General features: G+C 49.7%; 12 protein-coding genes across 12 annotated transcripts; 5 read left to right on the top strand and 7 right to left on the bottom strand.

Moving 5' to 3' along the window:
* Positions 1–48: 48 nt before the first annotated feature.
* On the top strand, positions 49–1110 carry N7457_005333 (uncharacterized protein; the record flags this gene model as incomplete). Its single annotated transcript, XM_057176378.1, has 2 exons — positions 49–551; positions 606–1110. The coding sequence occupies 2 exons, from the start codon at positions 49–51 to the stop codon at positions 1108–1110; spliced, it is 1008 nt and encodes a 335-aa protein (XP_057030680.1).
* Positions 1111–1904: 794 nt separating this feature from the next.
* N7457_005334 (YagE family protein) lies at positions 1905–3529 on the top strand (the record flags this gene model as incomplete). Its single annotated transcript, XM_057176379.1, has 2 exons — positions 1905–3399; positions 3453–3529. 2 exons carry the CDS (start codon positions 1905–1907, stop codon positions 3527–3529), a joined length of 1572 nt encoding a protein of 523 aa, XP_057030681.1.
* A 1024-nt stretch (positions 3530–4553) lies between these two features.
* Positions 4554–5366, bottom strand: N7457_005335 (uncharacterized protein; the record flags this gene model as incomplete). The annotated part of the gene is made up of 2 exons (XM_057176380.1): positions 4554–4859; positions 5001–5366. 2 exons carry the CDS (start codon positions 5364–5366, stop codon positions 4554–4556), a joined length of 672 nt encoding a protein of 223 aa, XP_057030682.1.
* Positions 5367–5802: 436 nt separating this feature from the next.
* Positions 5803–6950, bottom strand: N7457_005336 (putative mitochondrial phosphate transporter Pic2; the record flags this gene model as incomplete). Its single annotated transcript, XM_057176381.1, has 5 exons — positions 5803–5854; positions 5910–6033; positions 6088–6738; positions 6798–6803; positions 6860–6950. The coding sequence occupies 5 exons, from the start codon at positions 6948–6950 to the stop codon at positions 5803–5805; spliced, it is 924 nt and encodes a 307-aa protein (XP_057030683.1).
* Positions 6951–7974: 1024 nt separating this feature from the next.
* N7457_005337 (DUF3716 domain-containing protein) lies at positions 7975–9254 on the bottom strand (the record flags this gene model as incomplete). The annotated part of the gene is made up of 3 exons (XM_057176382.1): positions 7975–8453; positions 8512–8847; positions 8909–9254. The coding sequence occupies 3 exons, from the start codon at positions 9252–9254 to the stop codon at positions 7975–7977; spliced, it is 1161 nt and encodes a 386-aa protein (XP_057030684.1).
* A 593-nt stretch (positions 9255–9847) lies between these two features.
* Positions 9848–11798, bottom strand: N7457_005338 (putative C6 transcription factor; the record flags this gene model as incomplete). The annotated part of the gene is made up of 4 exons (XM_057176383.1): positions 9848–9895; positions 9997–10824; positions 10892–11626; positions 11739–11798. Coding segments are annotated over 4 exons (1671 nt in total), but the record flags the coding sequence as incomplete, so codon positions are not given.
* A 789-nt stretch (positions 11799–12587) lies between these two features.
* N7457_005339 (F-box/WD repeat-containing protein) lies at positions 12588–14764 on the bottom strand (the record flags this gene model as incomplete). Its single annotated transcript, XM_057176384.1, has 4 exons — positions 12588–12785; positions 12847–13558; positions 13610–14250; positions 14315–14764. The coding sequence occupies 4 exons, from the start codon at positions 14762–14764 to the stop codon at positions 12588–12590; spliced, it is 2001 nt and encodes a 666-aa protein (XP_057030686.1).
* A 1345-nt stretch (positions 14765–16109) lies between these two features.
* On the bottom strand, positions 16110–16982 carry N7457_005340 (Mn(2+) transporter ATX2; the record flags this gene model as incomplete). Its single annotated transcript, XM_057176385.1, has 1 exon — positions 16110–16982. One exon carries the CDS (start codon positions 16980–16982, stop codon positions 16110–16112), a length of 873 nt encoding a protein of 290 aa, XP_057030687.1.
* Positions 16983–18033: 1051 nt separating this feature from the next.
* On the bottom strand, positions 18034–18689 carry N7457_005341 (RTA-like protein; the record flags this gene model as incomplete). Its single annotated transcript, XM_057176386.1, has 2 exons — positions 18034–18620; positions 18671–18689. The coding sequence occupies 2 exons, from the start codon at positions 18687–18689 to the stop codon at positions 18034–18036; spliced, it is 606 nt and encodes a 201-aa protein (XP_057030688.1).
* Positions 18690–20990: 2301 nt separating this feature from the next.
* Positions 20991–22675, top strand: hat1 (histone acetyltransferase catalytic subunit HAT1; the record flags this gene model as incomplete). Its single annotated transcript, XM_057176387.1, has 4 exons — positions 20991–21009; positions 21076–21351; positions 21407–21671; positions 21727–22675. The coding sequence occupies 4 exons, from the start codon at positions 20991–20993 to the stop codon at positions 22673–22675; spliced, it is 1509 nt and encodes a 502-aa protein (XP_057030689.1).
* Positions 22676–23219: 544 nt separating this feature from the next.
* On the top strand, positions 23220–23707 carry N7457_005343 (U6 snRNA-associated Sm-like protein LSm4; the record flags this gene model as incomplete). The annotated part of the gene is made up of 2 exons (XM_057176388.1): positions 23220–23222; positions 23285–23707. The coding sequence occupies 2 exons, from the start codon at positions 23220–23222 to the stop codon at positions 23705–23707; spliced, it is 426 nt and encodes a 141-aa protein (XP_057030690.1).
* Positions 23708–24044: 337 nt separating this feature from the next.
* N7457_005344 (pentatricopeptide repeat protein) lies at positions 24045–26069 on the top strand (the record flags this gene model as incomplete). The annotated part of the gene is made up of 2 exons (XM_057176389.1): positions 24045–24662; positions 24720–26069. 2 exons carry the CDS (start codon positions 24045–24047, stop codon positions 26067–26069), a joined length of 1968 nt encoding a protein of 655 aa, XP_057030691.1.
* Positions 26070–26288: the final 219 nt, after the last annotated feature.

Genomic DNA, 26288 nt, shown 5'->3' on the forward strand with positions numbered 1-26288 from the left:
GCTTTTCCCATTTGGGCTCGCTACTCTAATTACTTTCTTTTCCACTCTATGTTTACGCACTTGGTAACTGCTGCCAAGGGTCTATTTACGCGACAGCCCGAAGAACAAGGAACACATTCTACTGGCACCTCAACTGCCTCCAATCCCAAGATGGCGACAGGCACCCGACGAGCAAATGTTGCGCCCGAAGCTGCGACTAGTGGAAAGCGCAAGGCTCATTCAACAAGTGCTGGCAAGACCGAAGACCAGCAGACCAAGCGCAGAAGAAGAAGTGACCCAAAGGCTGGAACCGATGAAGGTGCCACAAAACACACATCCGGAAAGCTATCCCAAGTAAATGGCGAGAAAGCATCGGCGGGCAAGAAGATCCGATTCGATAGCGAAGAACCTGAATCATTTGAAGCACAGCCAGAAGAAGTTATGGAAACACCAGCCCAGGACGATGAAGATGAAGATGATAGCGATGATGACGCGCCAGAGACTATTGATAACTCTGCTCAGCTGTTGAAAATGAAAGAGCAGGCCAAGAAGCAAGAAGCAGCGAAGCAATTGTATGTGTGACACTTGAATGTTGGTATAGTCGACTTGACTAATTATATCTACAGAGAAGAGCAGCAAAAGAGGGACAAGCGACGGAAACTCGATGAGCGTCGCAAGTTGCAAGCGCAATCGAATGTCAAGGCCAAGGAGGCCGCGTCCGACGACATGCAATCCGAAAGCACAGCTACTGTTCAAGGCATAACCACTCAGGATGCACGACGAGCCGCGCTTCCTGCTTTGCTTCCAGATGATATTCTGAACGCTGAATTCGCCATTCGCCCTCCCACACCCCCGGCCGAAGATCAATTCGCCCTACCCAAAAAGTCCAACAAGTTAAGATTCCTGGAAAAGCATGACAAGCTTCCTAAGGATATCAACATGGGAGATGTCTCTATTCGGGTTCTTGATGCGCCATCATCGAAGAAGTCCTCAAAGCCCGCACTGCCTCCTAAGGTCTCCAAGGCTGGACGAAACCTCAGGAGCAGCATGCTTCAGAAGGCCCGTAACACAGCCCAGGGCAATGGCCTCCGAAAGAAGACAGGCGGTCCCTCTGCATTTGTTCGCCGGTGAAAGTGATGACAGCATTGTATGGCCACCAAAGCCATTTGTTTCTCCAATTCCGCAGATCTTGAAACGGCTGGAAGTTTACCTGTACGACCTGGTAGTGTTAACGGGGAAAGCGCGCTCATTGCATCAACTGGTGCGCCTCCCGGGAGTTTGCGATGCCCATTGGCGCAAAGTGAAAGTCGGTGTCGGTCATGTAACCAACCCCGCGCTTCCTGCAGCCGGTATGTGATTGATCAATAGAATTGGGGATTTTTATCCGACTGTTACTAGGGTTGCATGGTGTTCGGTGGGAGTAAAACCTGGTCTTGGACTCGATTTTGGAAGTCTTGTATATAGGATTGTGTCATTTATGCCAAGTAATGCCTGGCAATCAACTCATTCAAAAAGACCAGTCATAATTTAGAATCACTCAAAACATGTTCGGGTCATCGTCAGTCTCTCGTCTTTCGTGGTGGCTTGCCAATATGTCTACCTAGATGGATTGATGTCGTTTTGGGATCCTTAACACGGAGGGAGGATCACAGGGGCTAAGAATCTAGGGTAGAAGAAATACAGGAGAAGCCACCAACACATACAAAGGTAGGAATCAAGGACTGGCGAAATGGTGTCACCGAAGGGAAGTACAGGGCGCCAAGGACCGCAGATTCCAACGATTATTAAGGCGGACAGCTCCTGGGCAGCTTCCTTGACTTCCACAGTCACACTCTCTTTGCTTTCCTTTTCTTTTTTTATAAACCCCTTCGTCAATGGCGCTTGTCGTCTAATTGTCTAATTGTACACCTCTTATTTCACTCGCCATGGCGCCTGCAGAGAATTCTCCTCTGTTGCCCCAGCATCAGAACTCGGCTTCCAATACGTCACCACGAACAAACCGGACGCCGCGCTCGGTATCCTTCAACCCGCTCACGCAGATTAGCACTTATGGGGGTACTGCCTCTACTTCCGATTCTACATTTCGACCTTTGCAAACCGGTTCACCTCCCGTGCAGAATGTCAATACCCAGGGTGGCCAGGCCCGTCCGAGCAGCCAGCCCATGCTATCAGCGTTGAACAGCAAGCTTCGTCGTCGTAATAGTCATGGAGCTCCCTTCAATGCCAACTCGAATCCCGTGCATGTGGCATCCAAGATTGGGCCACAGCGAACGACAAAGAAAGCGCAAAAATTAAAACTGCTGCCGGACCCTGTGACGGAAGAGGAAGAAGGGTCTGATGGAGATTTCCCACGGGATGTCTATTCGCAAATCACTCGCATCAAGGATCCTGCTGCACGAAGCCATGCTGCAAGACTGGGAAAAGCTGATCGCGATCGTATACCCCGAGTGACGGCTTACTGCACGGCCAATTCGTATCGACTCGAGGGCGTTATCAAGTTCCTCAAGTCGCGGAGCAAAACTCGCGGAGCTAACCCAAAGCTGTACGATGAGTGTGTCTACTCGCCTTTTGATTATCAATACGAAGAAAAGCAGAACGGGGTTCGGTTATTTCAAGACCATAATGGTAATGGGCACCATGAGAGGAGACCCAGTGAAAGGAGATACTCGGACAGCGCAGTGGAGGTTGAAGACAATAAGAAGACCAGAAGAGATGATTTGATTGATCTGCACGATGAGGGCAGTCATTCAAATGAGAATGAACAACCAGTCGTCAAAGACACCCCCGATATCGACACCACAATTCACACTCCTGAGGTTTTCCTCTTCGACTACGGAACAGTCGTAATATGGGGCATGTCACCCGCGCAAGAATCAAGATTCCTATCCGATATCTCCAAATTTGCCACCTCCATACTGAGTCCCGATGACACGCAGATTGAGAATTTCAATTTCTACTATGCGCGCGAGTACCAGGCCAGGATCTACAACGATTTCATCTCGCTTCGCGACCCACGCAACCACATGGTCAAGTTGGCGATTTCTCATGCTCTAGCACAGTCAGTCAAGACCTCGCTTTTCGAGGATCTTGTTTCAGAAACAATCACCGACACTGCTCCCTTACCTGCCCAGATCGCGCAAACTGGTAGCGTCAACCTCACTCGCCGACAGATCAACATGCAGATCGGAGAACTCTTCATTCTCCGCATCAACATTCACTTGCAGGGATCTGTTCTCGATAGCCCAGAGCTCTTCTGGGCAGAGCCGCAGTTGGAGCCTGTCTACCAGGCCGTCCGGAGTTACCTGGAGATGGACCAGCGTGTCGGTCTGTTGACGGAGCGATTGGACGTCATTGCGGATCTTCTTGCAGTCCTAAAAGATCAATTGACACATCGTCATGGCGAGTACCTCGAGTGGATTGGTAAGTCTCAGTGAAACCTATAACAACCGGCAGAATCATCTAACAAACAATAGTCATCGTCTTGATCGCCGCAGAAATTCTCGTAGCTGCCATCAATATTGTCGTTGATCTCTATGCTGGAGTTGATTAGAGACTCTGAGACAGAATGTGCTCATCAACTGTTACATTCTTGTCACGATCATTCGAATTTGCTGCGATAACCCGATTATCATGATATGAATTACCGGCATATGTCTCATGCCTTGCCATGCAGCCAGCCTGCATCGACTATCGCAAAACGAGCATAGCAACATGCCAGGGTCAACCACGCCAATCACAAAATCATAACTCGCAAGCAATCCCAGCAGTGTGGGAGTTCCCAAAACACACATCCAGTCTACGCACCACCCATCCTCGGTCGTATCCTTCATGTGGCCACTCTTTCCGTTATTTGTATCATCTTTCCAACCCCGATGAGTCTTCCCCTGTACATGAAAGAAGACATCCATATCCAGATAATCATATCCCAGTCTTGTTTCCAATAACATGTTGTCTTTTCTAATGGTATCGGAGTTGATGTGGGTTTGTTATTGCAACAAAAGGCCTGGGGATATGGCTATTGGCCCCTGTACAGATGGGATGGGGTCAATCAATTAAAATTCTATTGAACTGTTGCGACCTTCCTTGTGTACTGGCCTACGGGCACTTTCCTCCACAAAACAGTATATATGTATGTACCCTTTGACCTCTAACAGTGAGATAGCTGCATCTGCGACGCACCAAAATATCCAACTAAGCAAATCCACACCCCAGATATTTGCATTCATCTACATCTACATGATTATTTTTCTAAACCCCACGAGGCTACAATTAGACACAAGTTGCTTCGACCATGCTTTTCAACATGGAACTCAAGTGAATTTCATATCAGACGTGAACGCCAGGAGGCCATAGAGTAGTGAATAGGCCCAATCACGGGGCACACCAAAGGGGATAGAAATCAAGAAACACTATAAGCAAAACCAGCACCGCATCCAAACCCGATGCATAAGACCCTCAGACAAGAAATAAAATAGAAAAGAGGACGACCAAAGACTTGACTTGGCGAGGAGACGAAGGAGAGAAGAGAGAAAAAAAGGAAAGAACAAGGAAAAGGGAAAAAAAAAGAAAATAAACTAGAACTGCTCAACCTTGGTCTCCTTCGGCTCCTCCTTATCCATATCCATAGGCATAGGCCCATTTTCAGAACCGGCTTCGACGGCGGCGGGGGTCTGGTCAGCAGAGCCGCCACTGCCTGTCTGCACACGGAAGGAGTGGGTGAGGGACTCCTGGGTAGGCGCTGGTGCGAGACGGGGTAGGGCTGCACCGGCAGGATCAGCAGATTCGGGGTGTCCATCATGAGGGTGATCATCGATAGGGTCATCGAGACCGGCGGCATTGGACTTGCGAGAGCGCTTGACGCGCAGTGGGCGTTCCTCGGGCTGAAAGAGAAAACAATCGTTAGCTTGAATGCAACAGCAGATAATACAATGGAATTTATGAAACTCTAAATAGATCAGGCAATGGAAAGGTTGGGTTTGTTGGAGATGTATGGAAGTATGGAACTGCGCATTTATACGTACCGTCCGTGGTTGCTCATCAGAGCTACCTTCAGTATCGTCTTCCAGGTGTGCGCCTGTTGCTCCCTGTGAGCCGGTGGTGTTCATCATGGCGGCGGCGCGGGCACGCAGCTCCGGGTTCGCTGCACCGGTCTTAGCCTCGTCGGCCATGCCGGTGACTTTGGCTAAACGTTCGAGTAGCATGCAGGTCTCGAGGCGCATTTTTTGGATATATTGAGAGCCACGACGGTTGCGGGTACGCATCAACTCATTTTCAGCCTCGATTTCCGCAAGACGCTTTTTCAGAGCAATGCACTTGCGCTTGTAAGCGATCTCCACGCTGGGGGGATTGGCCGGTGGGATGGATGAGGGTTGGCGGGAGGCGTCCATTGTGGTGACGGGAGGAGGGGAATTATCCGGGCTGGCGTGAGGATAGTAGATGGGGTGACTGGATTGCGAACCCAGCGATGTAACTCAGGATCCTTTGTCGGAGCTGACTGCACGATGCGAAGGGGCGATGCAAAATCGGGAGAGGTAGGAAGCAGGAGCGGATTATCTGGCAGGCCAGTATAAATAGTATATCCAGCTGGGATTGATGGTTGATGAGTCGTCCGCAACGTGGATGAGTCGATTGACTGGAATGGTGGGCCTATTGAGCACCGAATGGAGGTCACCAACAATGCGGATGATCTCCAACATTATTCTGCCCCGATATCAAAGGCGGTCTACAGAATAGCTCATTTGTTGTTTATCATTTATCCATTCAAACTCCTTTGCTATATACGATTGCTCCGAGGAAAGAAAGAAAAAGAAATTCCAATGCTATCTAGTGGCCTCCAGTGGTGGGAAGACCAAGGAATACCTTGAAAGAGTCATAACTGCGTGAAAATTAGCATCATTCACAGCACGGCAAATCAAAGAGGAAGCACTTACATGAGCCATTGGAAACCGGTCAGGGTGCCCAGCATCACAATACGGACAGGAAGACCATTCCACAGACCAGAGAAACCAATGTTTCCGTAGATCCGGGACACAGCAGTCATCGCACCTTCACCAGCTATAAAAAGCTGTTAGCACACATCAAGACTGCAACCGAAACGGGAAGACCCACCTTTACGATCAGCGTTCAATTTGCTGACCATGACATCGGCCGGATGGCTGACAATGGCACAGAAGATTCCAGCAATATAACCACCCAAGAAGCTGACACCGGTCTGGGTCAATTGGCCATATTCTTCCTTGGGCTTACCCATGGTCTGGTAGATGAACTTGACGGTCTCCTCAAAAGTGGCAAACTTGGTCATAGTATAAGGGATCTGTCGTGCCCACAAGGGGTAAAGTCCCTTGTACAGACCGCTGAAGCCTTCTTTGGCGACAATCTTGCTCCAGCCCTCGCGCATAGTGGAAGCAAACGGCGGCAGGGTGGTCTGCATGCGGACTTTGATGGCCTCCATCGGACACAGAGCCATATCGGCGAAGAACTCAGCAGAGGCACTAGCTCCGAGGAAGACCAGGGTGCGGTTCGAGTCTGGGAACATCTGGTTTCCATACAGGTTCTTGAAGTACTCGTATAACCCGTATTTACCGGCACCTTGGAAAGAGTAGCCCAAGAATGTTGGGGACCAGCCGAAGAAGATGCCGCGCAGGCCTTCCTTGGACATAATTGTACGCCATGCTTGGAGGTTGGAGGTGTAGATCTTTGGGTCAACCTGACGACGGCATTTCACGAGATCGAGGGGTGTGACAGCTGTGTGGGTTGGCCCTGTTGGGAGATTGGGTGTCAATTGAGGGTCAGTAAGATGTTGGAGAGCTGTTGCATACCACAAGCTGGGACAAGGATGTTAGCATTTGTCTTTTTGGCGGGACTGGGAGATTGGGCATACCAATAATTCCACCAAAGCCACAGCTGAGGAAGTACTTCATGGAATTGGGTTCGATCTTCCCGAAAGGGAGCCTGCGTTCCTGTGTAGCCATGTTGTCTCGACTGCGAAGCAATATGCAGATCTATCCAGGGGTATCTAGAGAGGGGAGAGATTCAAATCTAAAATGCAAGTGTGTAGTGTTCCAGGATAGTATCTCGGGAGGTTGTGATGTCAGTGATCCGCAAACGGACTCGAGAGGCTTATCTCCGCACTTCCACTTTATACGTTCCAGGCGATCTCATTAAACTGTTCATACTTCTTAAATTGTTGTTATTAGCTTGGATCTTCTTGTCTTCAACTATAATTATCTATCATATCGACAATACTCATATGAAATCTCATCACCACAACCAGTGATGACGTCAATGATATCCGGAGTACCCGGTGCAAAAAATATGTAGTATGTCGATGAACTCCCTTGACGGAAGCCGAACTAGCCGGCCCTAATCCAGATGCATAAACATGGATTTCAGCTACACCAGGGGCAGTTGTGCATTCCATGGCTTTCATACGTTGTCATACTTATGTGCACACAAATACTCCTTATCAAACGCGTATCTAAGCTTATCAAGGTGTGGCCCTTGCTGGAAGGACAAGCTTTTTGGCCTCCTCTCTTTAAGATCCAGGTCAAATTGAGAAGTTACATTCTGAGACACCTTGTTGAATAAGTTTTTCATTTACAAATGCCCTCAAATGCCCTCAAATGCCCTCAAATGCCCTGAAATCTGTATGATCTACTGTCTGAGCTTGAACGAGTCAGCATTGGCACCGATAAACGGCTTACTGGTCACTGACACGAGGAACCGATCGAATCATTTCGAACTTGAATAATAACTGGGACAAGAAACCGATAGTGGCGGTACACCGTATCTACGATAGAAGCAAGACATTTGACACAGGTTCCATTCATTAAACGCTATGCTAGATAACAGCATGATGGCGCAAGAGAAAAACACACACACCCAGACCTGGTACAGCAAGATTAAGTACATCCATATTAGCATATTAGACTTAGAGAACAGCCTCAGTCTCGTGGTACTTCACAACTGGAAACTTTTCAATCATTCTGGATTCGCTTACTTGGCGAAGACATTCTCATCTTCCATCTCCTCATCCTCGTCCAATGGGTCCAAGAATCCTTTCTCAAGCAGAGCCAATTTCAAGCGCTGGTGATCCTCCTTGACGCGCTCGAGGATCTGGGCAATATCGTGGTAGGTAGTAAGAGCAAAGGTCTTGTCCTTCATGCGGTACACGTCGGGATCCTCAATGGGCGAGCGATACCAGGTATCATTGAAGTCGAGTCCACCATTCTTCAGCTTGCCAGGGACGCGGCCATCGAAGTCCTGTGCAGAGGCATCGATACGACGCTTCTTCTGCGGTCTTTCGCCGCCCAAAGTGGCCTTGGGAGGCCATTTACCGTTCGCATCTGGCCAGATAGGGGCCACAGCATCCTCCTTCTTTCCGGCATGATAGATAGGGAGCAGTTTGTTAGTGGGATCATATCGAGTCACAGCTTCGGCGACCCACGAGGGGACATTCAAGAATCGGTCCGGGCCTGTTCGACACATCAGTATCAGTATGTTCCCCCGGGCTAAGTGTGGAAGGAGACTTACGCAAAGAACATCTACCAGCGTCGGTCCTATAGACACAACAGATGCAGGCCCAACTCCATTGGATGTGGTTGTCCATGAAAAGAACGCGGCAGTTTTTGAATGGACCCTTCTCTTGGGCGCAATTGGTGCATTTTTCATCTGGGGGACCTTGGACGCCACACATCTGTCCCAGCGTAGCACGGCGAGTAACGGGAGACTTCAAAGGCCTCGGGCGACCACTCAGCCAATCCACCTCAGTCCGCTCCGGATGCATATCACGCATTTGCTTTTCGTGCCGAGTTAGGAATGCGGATAGAAGAGGGGTCAAGGTAATAGCATCCAGACCTGAGAATTCGGCTGTTGGAATGGATTTGTTAGCAAATACGTTGCAAAAAAGAATATTATGCATAATACTTACGGTGCTCAACCTGCTTCTCCATGATCTCCTTGAGCTCTGCGGCGGTACGGCGTCGAACTGACGGGCCAGGGTCGTCCTGCTTCGTCGTGGAATTGACAGGAGTCCATTTTGGTCCTTCGATCTCGGGCAGATTAATTTCAACATCGTTGGCCTTGGACGAAGACTCCTGGGGAGAAGCGGGATGGTCAGAAAAGGACGAATTGGTATCTAGTCCGAGTTGGGACGAATGCTGAATGCCATCACAGCTGTCGAGGGCTGCTTCAGGGACGACAGTGCTGGTTGCAAAGTCATCATCCTTCGGATTGAATGGCTTCGTATTATCGTCTTCAGCAACGGGGTGAACCATCACGACAAAGGTGACCTGCGAGCTCGTAGAACGAGTCCGAGGTCTAACAGTGTGATGAATGGTCAGAGGGTTAGTTTGCAGGAGTATAAACAACGCTTTCGCGTGGTAGAGCGTCACATGGAGCGCGAGGAAGATCTCGTTTACACCGTTTACATCGTTTGTCAACACATCACCTATCTAGGTCTAGAGGCAAACCACTCTGCTACCAACCTTTGTTAGGGGACCAGCTTATCTGAGCTCTCATAGACGACAGCCACTAGTTTGACATTCTGTATATTTATCAGTCCTCTTAGCTAGTTGGGATTACCTTGCCAGTTTAGCATATCTAGCTCCCTGATGTTTCATTCTGGCATGCATTGTGACCCCCCTTTTGAGACTATCACGACAAGAATAATTTGGACCGCCTTGATTAGTTTAAAGACGGCCATGTAGTCGTCCTACTTGAGCTCTATCATGATACTCTTCTGGTCAAAAGAAAGGCAAACATGTTATGTATAGATGTACACATTAACGTGTGGTCCAAAAGTAGTCGCTATACTCGTGCTGTCAGGGTTCCTTGCTTTAGGGCCTCATTCGAAAGGCTGGGACTTACACATGGACATGTCCTTGATCATGAAACTAGACAGAGTGATTGTTGAGCTCTGAAAAGGTATAAATTGTATGTTATGGCGTGTGATCACGTCTCTAAATTTTGAGTTCGAAAGATGCCAAAAACCCGCTGTCATGGCAATGGTCTACAAACCTCGTTGAGACCAGAAACACTTGTGGAGGAGGGGTCAATAGAAGTTCCTAGTATCTCATTCTGCTCTTCGCGAATGCGCTCTGCCTCATGAGCAAGAACCCAGGCCAATCTAATGCCCAGCGTAGACCCGACACGGGACAGCACGGTACGGATCTGCTCGGCCTGCACCGTGGTCGGCATACCGGAGGAGAGAATATACCACAAAGGCCAGAGCAAGCCATAACCCTGGACAGCGCGCATTTTCCTTGCGCTATCCGACTTATTGGGGCGGCCAAGGGAGTCGACCTCTGCTAGCGCAAAGGGGATGCTACGGCAAACATCTGTTGTCAGTTCGCGGATGGTGGCTCGCAGACTTTCCTCTTCAAGAACAGACTCGGACTTCGTATCAAAAGTGCCGGTCTCAGGGGAGTTGGAAAATTGTTTATTGGCCTCTTTGATGGTGGAAAGGGCGGTGGTCAGGCCGAGGAAAAGCTGTTGGAGCATCACGCGCACTGAGCGGTAGTAGTTCCAAACGACGGCAAGGGAGATGCGGGTGTAGGTCAAGAGGGGCTCGCCCTTCGCAGAGTAGACGACTAGTGGGAGCCAGCTATCCGGAAGGGTCTGTGTCCATTGTGAAAATTCTATATCACACTCGCGGCCAGCCGCGATCCATGATTCGACAGTTGCTTGATCTGAGGGCTTTGGCGCAGAGCGGATGGCGACAAATAGCTGGCATAGCTTTGATGCTGCGATGATGAGCCGATCAATTGGATTGTTGTTGTCTAGCATACCGAGAACCCATTCGGTATCGAAGCGGGGTTTGTCTCCCAGTGCGAGGATTTCAACATACTGCAAAAACGGTCAGTTGCAAGTAATTATTGATGGATAGCCCCGCTAGGGTTATTCTTGAACATACTGTGTGGGCATAAGCAAAATTGACCATATCCCGACTATGTCTATGATCCATCTGGGCCTCTCCACGGAGTTTCATCAAAAACTCGAAGCCAGCCGTATGTGAACTGAACAATCCATTCCGTTGCCCCGAGATATCTTCATATAACGAGAGCAAAACAACCGAAGCAAATGTCTCGTCTTTGGCAGCATGGGCTGGAGACACCAATGCCGCCTGTAAAGCCCGCAACGCCCGCCCATAGCCCTGCTGTGCCCTAATCATAAGAGGAGGCGCATTATTAGCATTGGCCAGAGTCATCAGCGATGTGGCATCGACGGCCCACCGTAAGCAGGATGATGCCGATTCGTCACTCTGGCCAAGCTGGCGAGCGTACAGCGGGGGCACATAGGCGAGATGCCCGCTATCTTCACCCTCTGCTTTGATAGTGTATTGGTCAAAGAAATAACACAAAGCGCGCTCTTCCCAACTAGTATCCGCTGGCGAATATAGCGTCAGAGTAGGCTTGTCATGATGTTTCCCATTGAGGGATCGGCGCCGACGGCGCGAGACAACTGCGTCCGAGGTCAGAGAGCTGCCCAGGTTGTCACTACTGTTGTTGTTTGTATTGACGCCAGCACTGCTCTTCACGAGAGGCTCGAATTTCCTGTTCTCATTGCGAAAGACAACATCAGGCCGGTAACCTGGACATGGGCGGCCATAGATGACGCAGTTCCGGCATCCCGGGCGAGCTTCATCGCACTTCAGTGATATTTTAGCATTGATCACTTCATCATATGCTCAAGCTATAGGTACAATGCAGGTATAAATCGGCAGGGGAAAAGATGAAACAATATTGAAACTCGGGACATACCTTTATCTTCCGCTTGCGACACAGGTAACATCCGGTACTCGGCTTGCCCCCATAGACCATTGTTCACCCGCAGACCGTCGTCCGAGGGAGCTTGTATACTTGCAGATACTTGGACAGAAGCAGTAAAGGATACTGTGGGTCACAGAGAGGTTGTGATATTGGTTCCACAAACGTCACAGAAGATGGCCGTGTTTCATCGGTTATAGCGGGATCAACTCGGCTGCCTAGTCCGAGCAGAGCACATGTACATCTTACGGTAGGCGTAATTAGCTTTTCTAGAGCGAGTCCCCTGTGGCTTTCAACAGGCAATGATCATGTTCAGGTCTACATTTCAGATCCGTCCGCGGCAATTCTGCGACTTCCAAGGTTCCGAGAGTTCCGCTTAGTCATGTTACAAGCCGGCCCGCCCGGGGCTCGAAATCGACCGAGTGGATATTTATACTCAGGAATGTAGATGATATACGAAGTAGATTTCACCTGACTAGATGGTATATAGAACATTCCAAGGGTTTCCAGAAAGGTATCATGTGCTCAACCACAAAACACTCCGAAATGGCCGATAATAAAAAAACCAAGGTAATAGAAAAACAGATCTCACAACTCCAGTTTGGCAGCTTCACCAGTCCGGACAAGAAACCATGACAGGGTGACCAAACAGACTTGCAACACCAAATATGCAACCAATCGGTGCTCTACAAACACCCAGGCAGGAACGCCGGCAGCTCATTCTGAAGAGCATCCACTGTTGACAAAAACCCACCGCGCTCAAAAAGATGGGAGATAAACATGAATAAATGGATATGCGTGATCGTTAAATGGCAGGATATCAAATCAGTAAATGCTGAAAAATTAGGAGGGTGCGTCTGGCATGAGTGCATCACTATCAGTGCCTGATGGAATGGATGAAGGGGGGTCGGAGGACATTGCTCGATGGTGGGATGGGGCGGCTAGGTCGCTGTCATCAGTAGATCTTAGACCTGGAGTGCTCGAGGTACTCTCGATGGCGGTATAATCGTATTCTTCTGGTGGCGGCGAGAATGACCAGACCTGTGGTAGGTTAATAAAAACATACTTCCACGAAGTGATCGGAACAGCCATCGCCACGTACCTCCATAACCGTGCGGCTAGATCGGCTCGCCATGATCACCGCTTTTTCATCCTCAAAAGCAACTCTCCAAACCGCCTCGGCGGGGGTTGAAAGTTCTCGAAGTAGCTGACCAGTCTGTAGATTCCAGACCTTGACACGGCCATCGCTGCCACCACTGACGATGCGGGTCTTATCAAACTGGAGACTGGTGACACTGTTGTCGTGGGCCGCAAGACGGTGAATCGGCGCCATCTTAGTCAATGACCAGACACGGACGGAACCATCAGAGCCACCAGTCACCAGCGTGTCGTCTCGCATCTGTAGTTGACCAACCAAAGATGTATGACCTTGCAGAATAGCATGGCACTGTCCAGATTGTGGGTCCCAGATCCGAACACTAGTATCCAAGCTTCCCGTCGCGATCCGCCGGCCATCAAAAGCAATAGCGTAGATTTGACTGAAATGCCCCTGAAGAGTGCGGAGCCAGCGACCTTGGGAGATGCTCCATATGCGTGCAGTCGTGTCATAGCTACCTGACACGACTAAATCACCGTGAATTGCAAGGCACCGCACGCTAGCTTGATGTCCGACGAGAACGTGACGACAACTTCCCGAAGCCAGATCCCATATCCGAAGAGTGGTATCTCTGGATCCAGAGATGGCTGTATTAGAATCGGACATCTTTAGGCACCGCACAGTTGATGTGTGACCACGAAGAAGATGAATCGACGCCCTATCGTGCGTTAGTCTTCGTATCGTACAAATCACGGGGGTTCGGTCCTACCCAGTAGCCATGTTCCATACTCGAACTTCGCGATCGCAGCCTCCGCTGACCAAAATATCGTCCCACGGGACCATTGCCCATACTCCCATCACATGGCCCTGGAGCGTCTTTTGATTGTCGCCGTTAGTATCGTATACATGGATTTTCGCATTATCCAACGCAACCACGATGTATTTCGGAGTGAGATGAAGACTCGTCACCACTCCCTGGTCGGGAGTGATATGACGTTGGGTGCAGCGGCCACCCTTATTCCATGCCGACTCAACCATATACTTTTGCTTGAACTGTGAGCGATAAGAGACAGGGCGTATTCGACGTCTTCGGGAGAAGCTTGTCGGAGGCAACCATTCTCCGGAAAGAGTGCGGGGTAGATCCGGTGTGCTCTCAGTGAACTGACCATTTGACGCGGTCAAGCGCCGCTGCAACCCGCTGAAGGTGCGTGCACCAGAGGCCGACTCGACGGGATGGGCGGTGAAAGGGTCGACGAGGTCCCCCTCGTCTTCCAAGACCCTTCGCACCGAATATGCATGTTTCTCGCATAGATTTTTCCACGTGATGTCATCATTTAATAGTTCTCGCCAGCGCCGCGATACTTGTGACGCTCTTGCGAGAGTCTTGGGGTCGTCGATGAATGAGAGTACCTAGTAGACTCGACATTAGTGTTGTGTAGTGTTGTGTAGTAAAACTTAAGACAAGATAACATACTCTTAAACATAGTTCATTGGGGAAAACCTGGAATGGATCTTTTCTCAACCTAGGCCCGACATAGCTCGACACAAAGCTCAACTGTTGGCTGTCGCATACGTCCAAGAGACCTTCCAAGAGTTTCTGTTTTCGGGCGTTGGATAGAGTACTGAAGTGGATACGGAGGTTCAATAGGAAGCTACTCTCTTCGTCGTCAGACGAGTGCCAATTCGGAGGTCGTTGGTGGGGGGTAGGGCTAGGTGCGGGCGTCGGGGGAGATGCGGGCGCCGAAGGAAGTAGGTTGGCAGGTAAAGGAGTGACGGTTTTCTTGGTACTGAGTGATCTGGATGGTGTGCTGGCGAAGCTAGTGACCGTGTCGTGGGGCGGTTGGTTGCGAGATGCCAACTGCTCTGATGTGTGCGCATTTGACCCATCTGTCATGTCGCTGAATGATGCCCGATGGGAGTCCATGGCGACAGAACAGGGGGGGGGGAGAGACTGCCAGCGTCGAGTATGATCCTCCCACTTGTCCGGTTCGTAGTTACTGATGCGACACACTAAGGCTCCTAGCGTTCGCAGCCGGCATGGAGTAGTGAGGGAGTCGGGCGTCAGGACTATGATGTCGGAGGTATGAGGAGAGGCTGGCGAACGGCCGAGGGAAAGAGGGAGGTGAGACCAATAATCCTCCGAAGGTTTCGAGGTCGCTCGTTTTTTCTTTGAAGATAAATCTCTTTTTTTTTTCCCGGGATCTTTTCCCCCCTTTCACTGAATGTTCCAAATCAACTTCCAATGAAAAAATCAGACGATAATGATGAAAAGGGACATTCCATTCCAAGCGGAGGTGTCGTGATTCTGACAAAGCAGCGCTTCTCCGGACTAATCAGATGGGAATTATATGGATCTTATGCATCCGGCACAGATCGTCTCCTTTTCTGCATCTTTTTGCCTGCTGTTTTTGCCTTCTGAGTTTCTTCTCGGGTCATGGCAAGAGAGGCAACGGAGAGGCGCCGACCGGCTAAATCCGAATCGCGGAGAAAAGGAGAGGCGCTTTGGCCCGAGACAGGCTCGGCTTCATTGACTCGCCTGGGATATCGTGAGACTAAGTAACTCGCGCAATCGATCGCGATCGAGAAGATGAACCCAAGTCCTTGGGTTGGTATGCGGCTATCGGCATCCGACCATGGAACAACTCCGAACCGGATGATTCAGACTGACGAGACTGACGAATCTTGTCATCATCCCCAGATGACATTCTGATTAAAAGATGAGCGATCCCCCCGGGGAAACCAGTCATCCCAGCGGGGGCTCGTCAGGCCTTAAGTAGGGCGAAGTGACGCTACGTAGATGTGATTGTGAGATACCCATGCAATTATGACCAACATAAGACACCTTCCCAAATAGCAGTTATACAAGGATTCTATTCAAAAACATCGTATCCTCCCTCATTCCAATCTGTCTCAGCTATAACAACCAATAGTCTTTCAACTGTATTTTGCAACAAATGGGTATAAGTTCCCCTAAATCCGACTGTTTAAAAGCGCAAATGTAACAACACTGCGGCATAACCCTAAGAAATGTATGCGATACTTGCTCAATGAGCATGTCCAATCTGTAGGAACAGTGGCAGGATCATGCCCAGGACAGATGCAATCAAGTCTCTCATCGATTTATCTGATCCATTCTGGTCTCGGTCGCCGTATCCGTTGACAGGAAGTTCACGTGGTGACGAGCCAGGGCCATTTTCTTGCATGGTGTGCATTGCAACATATCTGGACAGGTTAGAGAGGAAGGATCAATGCACCTCAGAAAAGAAAACTCACAAAAAGGTACCCCCAGAGAAAAGCAGGAGCATTCCTGTGCGCCAGTGAGTGCCTGCCTCATCGGCGCTGGAGGATCCCATCATCTGTACAAAGAGGAAGGTAGCCAGTGCACCAAAAGGAGCTGCAAGACTGAAGACCAGCAGGTGCGCTCTTGCGGTGCGACTCGACAACCCCTGTCTGAGCAGGACAGACGTCAATCCAAAAGATGCCGGGGCCTTGTGTACCATGATCGCCAAGAAGATGATGAAACTGAGTCCAGTATCCGAGCTGGAGGCGCCCAGGGCGATACCGTCCGCTGCGGCATGAATAACCAGGCCAGTCGTGGTCGCAAAGCTGTGTCCACGTCTAGAGGCGTGGTTTGTATCCAGTAGCCCACCCTCGCGCGAGGGGGACGAGCCGCGCCGTAGCCCGGATCCAAGATTATCCAATGAAATATGGTAGGGCGTCCGTTCGTTTTTGGTTGGCGTCGCGAACTCAGGCACTTTATCCACGAGGTACATAAGGATGAACCCACTGATGAGAGCAATTCCGACCCACGCATGTGGTGAACTCTCCTCGTCTTCGTGACTTGATTCCTTGCCCGATGTCTCTCCTGTCGAATCATCCTTTCGTACATAAAGCGTTTGTGACTCTTCGAAGTGTGGGTCTCTTTCTAAAAGCAGATTCGCGACAGAGGCATCGGACGATAGGTTGGAGGTAGTGTCATCGTTGGAGCCAAAAGTGGCTGGCACGGCTGGGGTCTGGTGCTGCCATTCGACGGCAATGGCTCGGGTATTGTGTTGCTTGCGACTGAGGGAGTTTGCGCTGTAAAGAGTTTCGATGCCCTCGGGAATAATGACGATCAAAGATGTCCCCACCAAAACGCCCATGCCAATGGACGATATTAACCGAAGTTGAGATGGGGAAAGTGTAAAAGCGAGAGGCAATGAGCCGACGACAAAAGATCTGCCAGGAAACCAGAGCATTAGCTTATATTGAGTTGAAGGGTTTAGCCAAGTGGCTCACGTAATTGCCATCACAATGCCCAGTGCGAGCAGGGTGAAGAGTCCCTCCATGATGTTCTCGTTCGCAGTTGACAGCTCTACAGGTTTTTCATCATGAGAATTGGAGATGGAGTCCAGAGAGATTGGGGTGCGGTTGCGTAAGAGGCCAAGGTGTTGGATGGCGGCAGATCGGGACCCACGTAGTCAGGTACCGCTTTCGATCAAAACATACCAGACACTGAGAGGGGCAAGTATGGAGGATAAATGGAATGATAGTGTGGGATAGGGGTTATTCAATTTGATATGCTCCTTGGAAAAGGTCAATGCATAGGGCTTCTAGAACGTGTTGTTAAACGTTGATATGATCCCCCAGCACACACATCTGGCCTTTACCAGGGATTCATGCAGCGTACACAACTGCCCGGCTGCTAACACCACCTCAGCTTTAGTCGCACAATCTCTTTCGCTTGCCTGCTACAGTGCTTTCTTTGTCTAACTGAAAGAATCATAAAATCATAAAATCATAAAACCCAATGGTATTCTCTGTTGAAGCCACACCCGCCATCTTCGTCGAGGTGCGCAAATACTCCCGAGATTGGAGTCAAGACTAATATGATGAGCAAGAAGCATGTTGCTCATGCCCCTATGTCAAAGAGATGCCAAAGAAAATATCCAACCTGAAGATCACACCCTGATCTAACCCCGTAATCCGTGGCGCATCTGGATGTCAAAGTCATGGCTACCGTGTGCACCCTTTGGCAGTCGGAAGCCCAAGTACGGCAAATATCTGCCTGGATGCCAGAGCACAAACAGGATGACGCATGGATAGATAAACAGAGCATCGAAGACATATAACGGCCACTCGTGAGTATTCAAATACCCCGTCGTTCCTTGGGTGAATTCCACAAGTCGATAGACAGATCGGACCTGGTAACAGTCAGCAAGTGAATTGAGTAGCAGCCCTGGCCCAAATACTGACAAGGATCAAAATCGTGGTCAGATTGACCACCCGCAAAAGAGCAGGCCAATTCTTGTCCTTAGCAACGCCATCAATCATGTGCTCCTTCACCCCAAGGCTTGCATACCGCTCATCAAGATACTTGGTGAAGCGCCGGCAGGTGAAATTGAACCGAACAGCCGCGACAGCGAACAAGCCAAAAGCCACCAGTTGGATGATAACCCCAACTTGGGCAACGCGTTTGCCTGTATTGAGCGTGTCTTCAGAATTCTTCTTAGCCACATCGACTGCAGACAGCATCAATGCACCGCCAAGCTGGAGCAACAAAGCGATGATATCGCATCCGACAAAAATGGGCGTGATGAATCGCGGAGACACCCAGCAAAGCCGAAAGGTTCGTGCTTCTTTAGGAACCACAAGGAACAGAATGCGGCCGAAAACGATATAGCAACAAGCGGCCATGAGGACAGGTGCTAGGATGAGGAGTGAAAACTGCAAGGCGTACATAGATCTCTCAGTCACATCTTTGGCCGAGAAACAGCGACCGATATATCCAGCAGCCTCCACTAGATTCTGGGTCAGCTTGAAAAAAACGACAGACCATGTTCATACGTACTGGCTGCTGCTATGACCATGATGGACCAAACAGATGCTCGATATCGGATGCATTGGGCGACGGTCAGGAGAAAGGCGAGGCCGTACAAAGCAGCAGCCACAATGGCCACGGTTAGCGAGGGGCTGTAGCGAAAGAAAGACGGACTCATTTCTCTATGGATGACACGTTCAGTGAGAATAGTTGCAGAATCCTGGAAGGGTTGCGAAGAGAAGGGATACCTGGATTGTGTTCTCTGTGCATAGATGTGAAAAAGACATGACGGGAGAGAGAAGAATAACAGACGAAGTCTTGAGAAAAGAAATCAAATGGGTCCAGTACGTGTTGGGTTCAGGCACGTTGACTATTTCCAGGGTGACTACGTGGGCTACGTGAAATATCTGAAATGCTTAAACTGAAACCTACACATCTGACACACGGCAAGTACAATCACGAAACCTTGGTATTCGGACTTTTCTCTTACAATGAGCGCCGATATTCCAAGGTTTGTCTACGAGGTAAATCATCTATAATCTTCCATTCAATCAGTGGATCGAATGTCCGAAGTGACCTCAATCATTAACTGAAGTGGACATTGTGGGCTCGACTGGGACGGAAAAAGCTGAGATCTATACAAGTATCACGAGGTACAACCACTTGCTTGTCCCTTTGACTGACATCATCTCTATCTGTCTGTTGAGGCGTCTTTCCAAGGGTCCCCTTTGGCCCGCAGAAGAACTGTGTATCCATGAGGAAGAGTGCCAAAGTCACGAAATGTCCTCCAAGTCCCGATCAATAGAAGCTTCCTCATATTGACGCTGTATATGTCCTTCAAAGGCATGGCATTTGCCTCATCTCATTCTAAGTTTCGGCATTATCAACTTCAGTGTAACTGGGAGTATGATTCAAATATCTAGGCATCCATCAAAGAATGTTGTTTTATTTTTGGGTTTGAACTGATGAAACGGATACGCAAGCAGGAAATGCTCATGCAAAGCATCCGCCAAAGGCCTAGGTAACCCGAGCCTCCTTACTTCTCCTCTGTGTCGAGTCTCACCGATGTTCTGAGTGTGCAGAACTAAACATAAGATATCCGTACCTAGGTATTTGGCCGTGACGGTCATGCCAACGAAGATCATTGTATATGCTAGATCACGGCAGCAACAAATCTGAGGTTTCGTGGATACTGTGCCGATACTTTTCCGAACTTACAATCACAAGCTGAAGCTACGATGTTTTCTTGTGGTTATTGCTTGTGACTACCCTCGTATCATCAACCTGAGCGCCCCGTGGCTGCAACCTTGCCTCACACTTGAGATACATGGATTCCTCAAGCCCCCATTAGGCGTGCAGAGCTTAGACGGGATACTACGATGCAATCACTACCATTACCAAGTTTTGGGGCTAGCCTGAAGACTTTCGAACTTAGTAATATGAGAGAGAGCCCTCGGAGTGATAATCCTTATTTGGATAGCCTCATCGGTCATTTGTCACCACGGACTCCCGTCTACCTAGATCATTCGTGCTTTCTCCGCAAGTTCGTCGCCTTTTCTAGGCCCTTTCGCTTAGTCCATTAACTAGTGAGTTATTTGAAACCTCTGTAAACACTGCAAACCTAGGATGGGGGGACATCAGATATCGGATCTCCTTCTATACATGAAATAGAGGATCATATCAATCGTGCTTGTACCTCGCAGCGTCAAATGGACCCTAAGGCTAATTTGGGACCTAACATTATCAGTCACCTCAATTCTCAAGACCTTGCGTGGCCATGCCTTGCTCTCGGTAACTAGGTAAGGGCTTTCTAAGGACCACAGGATGGGTTTACCTAGTTATACTAGCAAATAGTCTTTGAAGGACTCGGCGGACAACGATCTCTGCGCAGCGCCAGTGAGGATTGTAAGCCAACGCAATGTTCTTCTCTTGGATCTCTTGCCAACATGATTTGCCCGGCGGACACTAAAGATTCGTGTAATCTATATTTGGCATACCGTCCGGGTGCGTTGCTATCTGAGTTTCAAAGCTTTATAAACGATAATCGAACGACAGCAAGGCATGGTATAATTCGATAGTACTTGGCATATGAACTGCATTTAAGGATCAGAAATCTATACCAATCAGTAGTATTTTTGAGAAAAGAGGAGCCAACGATCTCTTCACGTATGTGTTTTTAGGGCTGGCGATGCCAGGGCCCACCTCCAAAGCGGGGGCCAGTCCCGATTAGGTAATTCTGATTCGCGCGGGCCCAGAGGCGCCGGGGCGCGCGCCCGTGGGTTCGCGTCTCACTTTAAACCTCAGAGCTTGCTTGTCCCATTTGACACTCACCTTCCATATCTTTGTCAAAATGGCGAGCGAAGCTGGATGTAAACTCCCACTCCTTTCTCTCCATCCGATTTCAACAAGTTAGAAACTGATTGCGCCTTACTTAGGGTCTTGCGATGCCAACGATGCGGTTCATGTTACCGTCATCCAACCGGGCGAGAAGAAGCCGAAGACACTTTCCACGTTCCACCCCCAATTCACCTATCCAATTTTTGGCGACGATGAACAAATTTTCGGCTACAGGGGTCTTATAATTCGCTTGCGCTTTGCGGCCCACGATTTGCGCCCTCATGTTCACATCTCCTACGACGAAAAGTTCAAGTCAGTCGGTGACACAACTGCTGTCGACCTTCTCGCTACGTTGAAACCATTTGTCCAGCAAGGTGAGTCTAGCCTTTGCGACACTGTCTATGGCAAAAGCTAAGCACGGTTGCGCAGAGGCCTTCGCCAATCTTCCAGATTATGAGAAAGCTGTTCAGAACGACCCAGACGCCAAAGACTTTAAACCTCCGGGCGAGTTTGTGATTGGCTATGAAGTGAATGACAGGAAATATGAGATCTGGTCTGGATCGCTAGGAAACCCAGAAGTGCGCAAAATCCTGGATCGCATGCAGGTCCTTGTGTCCCTCTTCATTGAAGCCGGAACCCCTTTGGAGACAGACGACCCGGAATGGACCCTCGATCGGTGGACAGTATACTTCGTGTAAGTATTGTGCGATTGCTCTAGTATCATGGCTTTTGACTAATCGGAGTTATAGGTATGAAAAGGTGACACCTCCAACGCCAACAGGTTCATCATATTCGATCGTGGGGTATGCCACGACGTACCGCTACTGGTATTACCACCGGGATCAATCAGAAACACCCACAGTCAAAAACGACGATTTCCCACCATCAGAAGTCAACATTGCTGAGCTTCCTGCCCGGATTCGCATTGCCCAGTTCCTTATTCTTCCCTCACACCACCGCGCCGGTCATGGCACTCACCTATATACCACAATCCACGCGGCCTGCATCGCAGATCCAACCATTTTGGAACTAACCGTCGAAGATCCCAACGAACAATTCGATGCGCTCCGTGATACAACGGACTATTGTCTGCTGCAGCCGGAATTCTTGAAGCATGACGTGACTCTTAATCCCGACCCTCTCGGGGCGTATTCTCAAAAGAAACGCCCTCGCAATGTGCCCACTTCCGCCCTCATTCCCACCAAACTTCTCCTCGATATTCGCAAATCATTCAAAATTGAACCTACTCAGTTCGCCCACGTTTTGGAGATGTACCTCCTCGGCCAGATTCCTCAAAGTCACCGCCTGGCCGGCGGCACAAATCTTGCTCGGCTATTGATCAAGAAGTATAAGGCCGACAATGAGGATGACCGACGTTACTACTGGTGGCGCATGCTAACAAAGCAGCGTCTCTATAAGAAACACAAAGAACTCCTAAACGAACTGGAGCTTCTGGACCGGGTGGAAAAGCTCGATGCCACAGTCCAGAACGTGGAGGAAGGCTATGAGATTACATTAGAGGCACTTGAGGGTCGCTTGTCAGAGGCCGAAACAAATGAAGAAGCAGAGGCAAACGACCAGGCCTCCAAGGCCCCAACCGGTAGCCGAGACAAGCGTATCAAGCGCAAGCTCACGGTCATGGACGAGGATGACGAGGAGGAGGACACAGCAGAGCCCGCTAAGCGACCGAAGGTTTAACATCTTCAAAGCTTTGTTATGGTTAGCTTCACTCGAGTACTATGTAATCTATTCTTTGGGTATGGTTTGAACGAGGAAAATGGACCATATCTACCTAAGTTAATGTAACCTGGCATGTACGTCTCAACTTTATCATTGCCAAGATGACCTCTGTATCTTACAAATAAAAAAAGATATTATTGATAACTTCGAGGATTGGTCAGACACGCAAGCCAGCCCTGGAGTGGGCATAGGATACCTACAACATAGATCTTGGAGCAGCAATTTGATACGGCATTTCATTCAAACCTACTACGCAATTTCGCCGTTCTCGGCATTTCCTTTTTCCGGATTCCTCATCGGCGCATCTCATGGAGCTTGCTTCCAGGGCCCATTGCTATTCTAAACATCTCCAAATAAAGACGGAAGCCTCTCCATTGGGTTCTATTTCTGATACACAACTTGCAATCCCAAGGCTTTGGACCTAAGCAATCCGCACTATTCCAAGTGTGCGTCATCTGAACAGACCTCCCACCTTCATCCACATCGTCGATCGCATTCTACAATGGTAAGCCCTAGCCTATCTCAGACGTCCTTTATGAGTGCTATACTAACTGAATTCTCATTCAGCTGCCTCTTGGTCTTCTTACGGCCGCACAGGGCCATCCCATGCTGGTAGAACTCAAGAATGGCGAAACTCTGAACGGCCACTTGGTCACCTGCGATAACTTCATGAACCTTATCCTGCGCGAGGTAGTGCAAACTAGCCCCGAGGGTGACCGCTTCTTCAGATTACCTGAAGTCTATATCCGAGGCAACAACGTGAGTGCCCTGACGAGCAGTGGACTCGCCCCGCTATTTGGCCGCATACTAACAAATCACCAGATCAAATACCTACGAGTGCCAGAAGAGATTGTCGAAATTGTGAAAGAACAACAACAGAACCAACCACAAGGCCGTCGTGGTCACGGGCGAGATGGTGATCGTGGCCGCGGCCGGGGCCGTGGTGGTGGCCGTGGTGGTCGCGGTCGGGGACGAGGCGGCCCCAACTAGATATAAGCCTGTTTCTGCATCAATGATTTTAAGAAGACGGCAAATGAGATACCCCCGGAGGAGACGGTGGTAAGGTCGCTCGCAAGGTCAGGAACTGTTTGATCGAGCATGGCCGTGGCGTATCTGGCTCTGTATTTTCACGGGATCTGGGTCACTTGGTCGATTTACAACTACCTCTGAATGTTTTTTTTTTTACCAAAGGATACAAAAGGGATCCATTAATATCTGTAAAACCCAAGCCAAATAGAGTAGCGTGTAATTGAACATGTCACGTGATATCAAATGCCAGATCAAATAGGCGGAGGCTTGCCTTATGATCAATTAAACACAAACGGATATGGCGCGGCGGGCGTTAGTCCTTGATGGACTATGGTACTCCCTCTGTCCATCTTTCAATGCCCTTAGCCTCAGTCGATCAACAGCATTTCCCGGATCAAAAGGACGAAACCCGAAGCTACCCTCTCTGCCTTCGATCTCAAGCACGAGCTCGGTTTCGCACCGATGCTACAATACATCAGCCGGCGACAACGGCAAAGTCCCATTTAATGAAGCACATCACAATGATCACAACGGATTACAAGAGCCAGGCGAAGATGAATACCGCGACTCTCGCTCCTCTCGGAATCCAACAAACACCGACCCGCGACGGAAAGCTCCGCTCTACACACGAACGCATAGGGTGCAAGACGACCTCCTAGGAACGTCGAATGAGGGACTAGAAACCCGACTGCAATACGTGATGCATAACAAGCCAAACATGCGACACATAACGCAGATCCTGCGGCTGCTCATTCGGGACCGCCATGTCCAGCCGAATGCCCGGCACTACAAGGCACTGATCCTTGCAAATACCGATAATGAAAGGGGCTCACCGGAGATTGTCCGCAGGCTTCTAGATGAAATGGAGAACAATGGCATCACCGCCGACTCCGGTACACTACACGGCGCATTGCAGGTAGGTTCGAAACAAGCTATGAATCCGAATGGAAGCTAACGATGAAACCCTATGCAGGTCCTCGCTGTACACCCAGACTATCTTCTCCGACAAGAAATCCTGAATAAGCTTCGCGGCCGGTGGCTCACGCTGAGTCCAGCTGGGTGGCATTTTGTGGCGGCGGGTCTTCTGCGTGAGAACCAGCTCGAGCTCGCGCTTGAGCATGTCGCTCTGATGGAGCGCAAAGATATAATTGTGGAGAATTGGCTACACAGTATAATCATCTACACGCTCTGCGATCATCGAGAGTTGGACGAAGTGTATAATCTGATGCGTGCACGCGTCGATCAGGGCCATGACATGACCCACCGGCTTTGGATGCATGTGTTGGCCGAAGCAGGGAAACACGACCACTACGATATGACTCGCTACGTGTGGCGGCGCATGGTGGAATTGGGCTACATGCACCCGGCTATTGAGATCTGCGATGACGTACTGAAAATCGCTTCCAATGCGGGTGATACAGAATTGGCGAGCTCTGTATTCCGTTACCTCGATGAGCGTGGGACTGCACTCAATGGCAGACAGTATGCACGACTCGTTGAGACGCACGTGGCAGCCGGTGATCTGCCTGCTGCATTTGAAACGCTCTGCACAATGCACGAAGCTCAAATCTCTCTGACGGATAGCTCTACCGAGTGTATTCTTGCGTACATGATTAAGAGTAAAGTCGATCGGCGGGAGGCGTGGCAGATGCTCAAACGGCTGAAGAATGCGAAGCGAAGCATCCCCATTGACTCTGTCCGTGTCATCGCAGATCTCTGTGAACACGATGCCCACGAAGATCCATCCGTCGTGGATGATGGCGTTGGATTCTACAAAGAGCTCTATACATTATGCCCCCAGGGCGCAGACGTTCGAGTGTACAATGCTCTCATTCGGATGTGCCGAACGGCCCGCAACCGCGAATCGGGTATGTTCCTGGTGAAAGAGATGGCGTCACTTGGGGTAGTACCGAACGGGGTTACCTTCGAGTCCATCATCCTAATGTGTTTGGACGCCGGGAATTTCCGATCGGGTTTCATGTACTTCCAGGATCTGATCAAGCGGGAGGCCTCACTCAGCCATGAAACGCAGGTAGAGATCCGTTCGATCTGTGCTGCATCTGTGGACGAGTTTGCGATGCGACTGCAGTATCACCCTGTTATTCGAGACGACGTGCGAAAGCTAGACGAAGAGCTACAGCAAAAACAAATGGAGAGAGAAGCGAACGAGAAAGCCGGTCGTCACCCTATACCCCCTGCTGTTCGTCGATTGAATATGTCAACCGAACAGCGACGCGAGTACAACAAAGAGCGTCGAAAGCAGAAACGTCGTCGCCTTGCCATTGAACGAAATATGAAAGAAGAAGGCTGGTATGATTGGTGAGCGGATGGCTCTGAGATTGGTGCAGCAAAGTGGAAGTGAAACGGCTCTACTCCGTAGTCCCTTGAGATTAAGTCTCAATCTCGATCAGAACTTTTTCTTTCGTTTCTCGGTTTGTCGACGGCACATTGCCTGCTATCTGCAATGAAGCTGCAAGCCACAACAGGAACAGCACACAGCCTTGTTTGTGGCGTATCGCACCAGCTTGATCTCGGCCAATAT

This window comes from Penicillium paradoxum (genome assembly GCF_028828445.1).
Source record: "Penicillium paradoxum strain IBT 22861 chromosome Unknown utg000005l_segment0_segment0, whole genome shotgun sequence".
NCBI classification, from domain to species: Eukaryota; Fungi; Ascomycota; class Eurotiomycetes; order Eurotiales; family Aspergillaceae; genus Penicillium; species Penicillium paradoxum.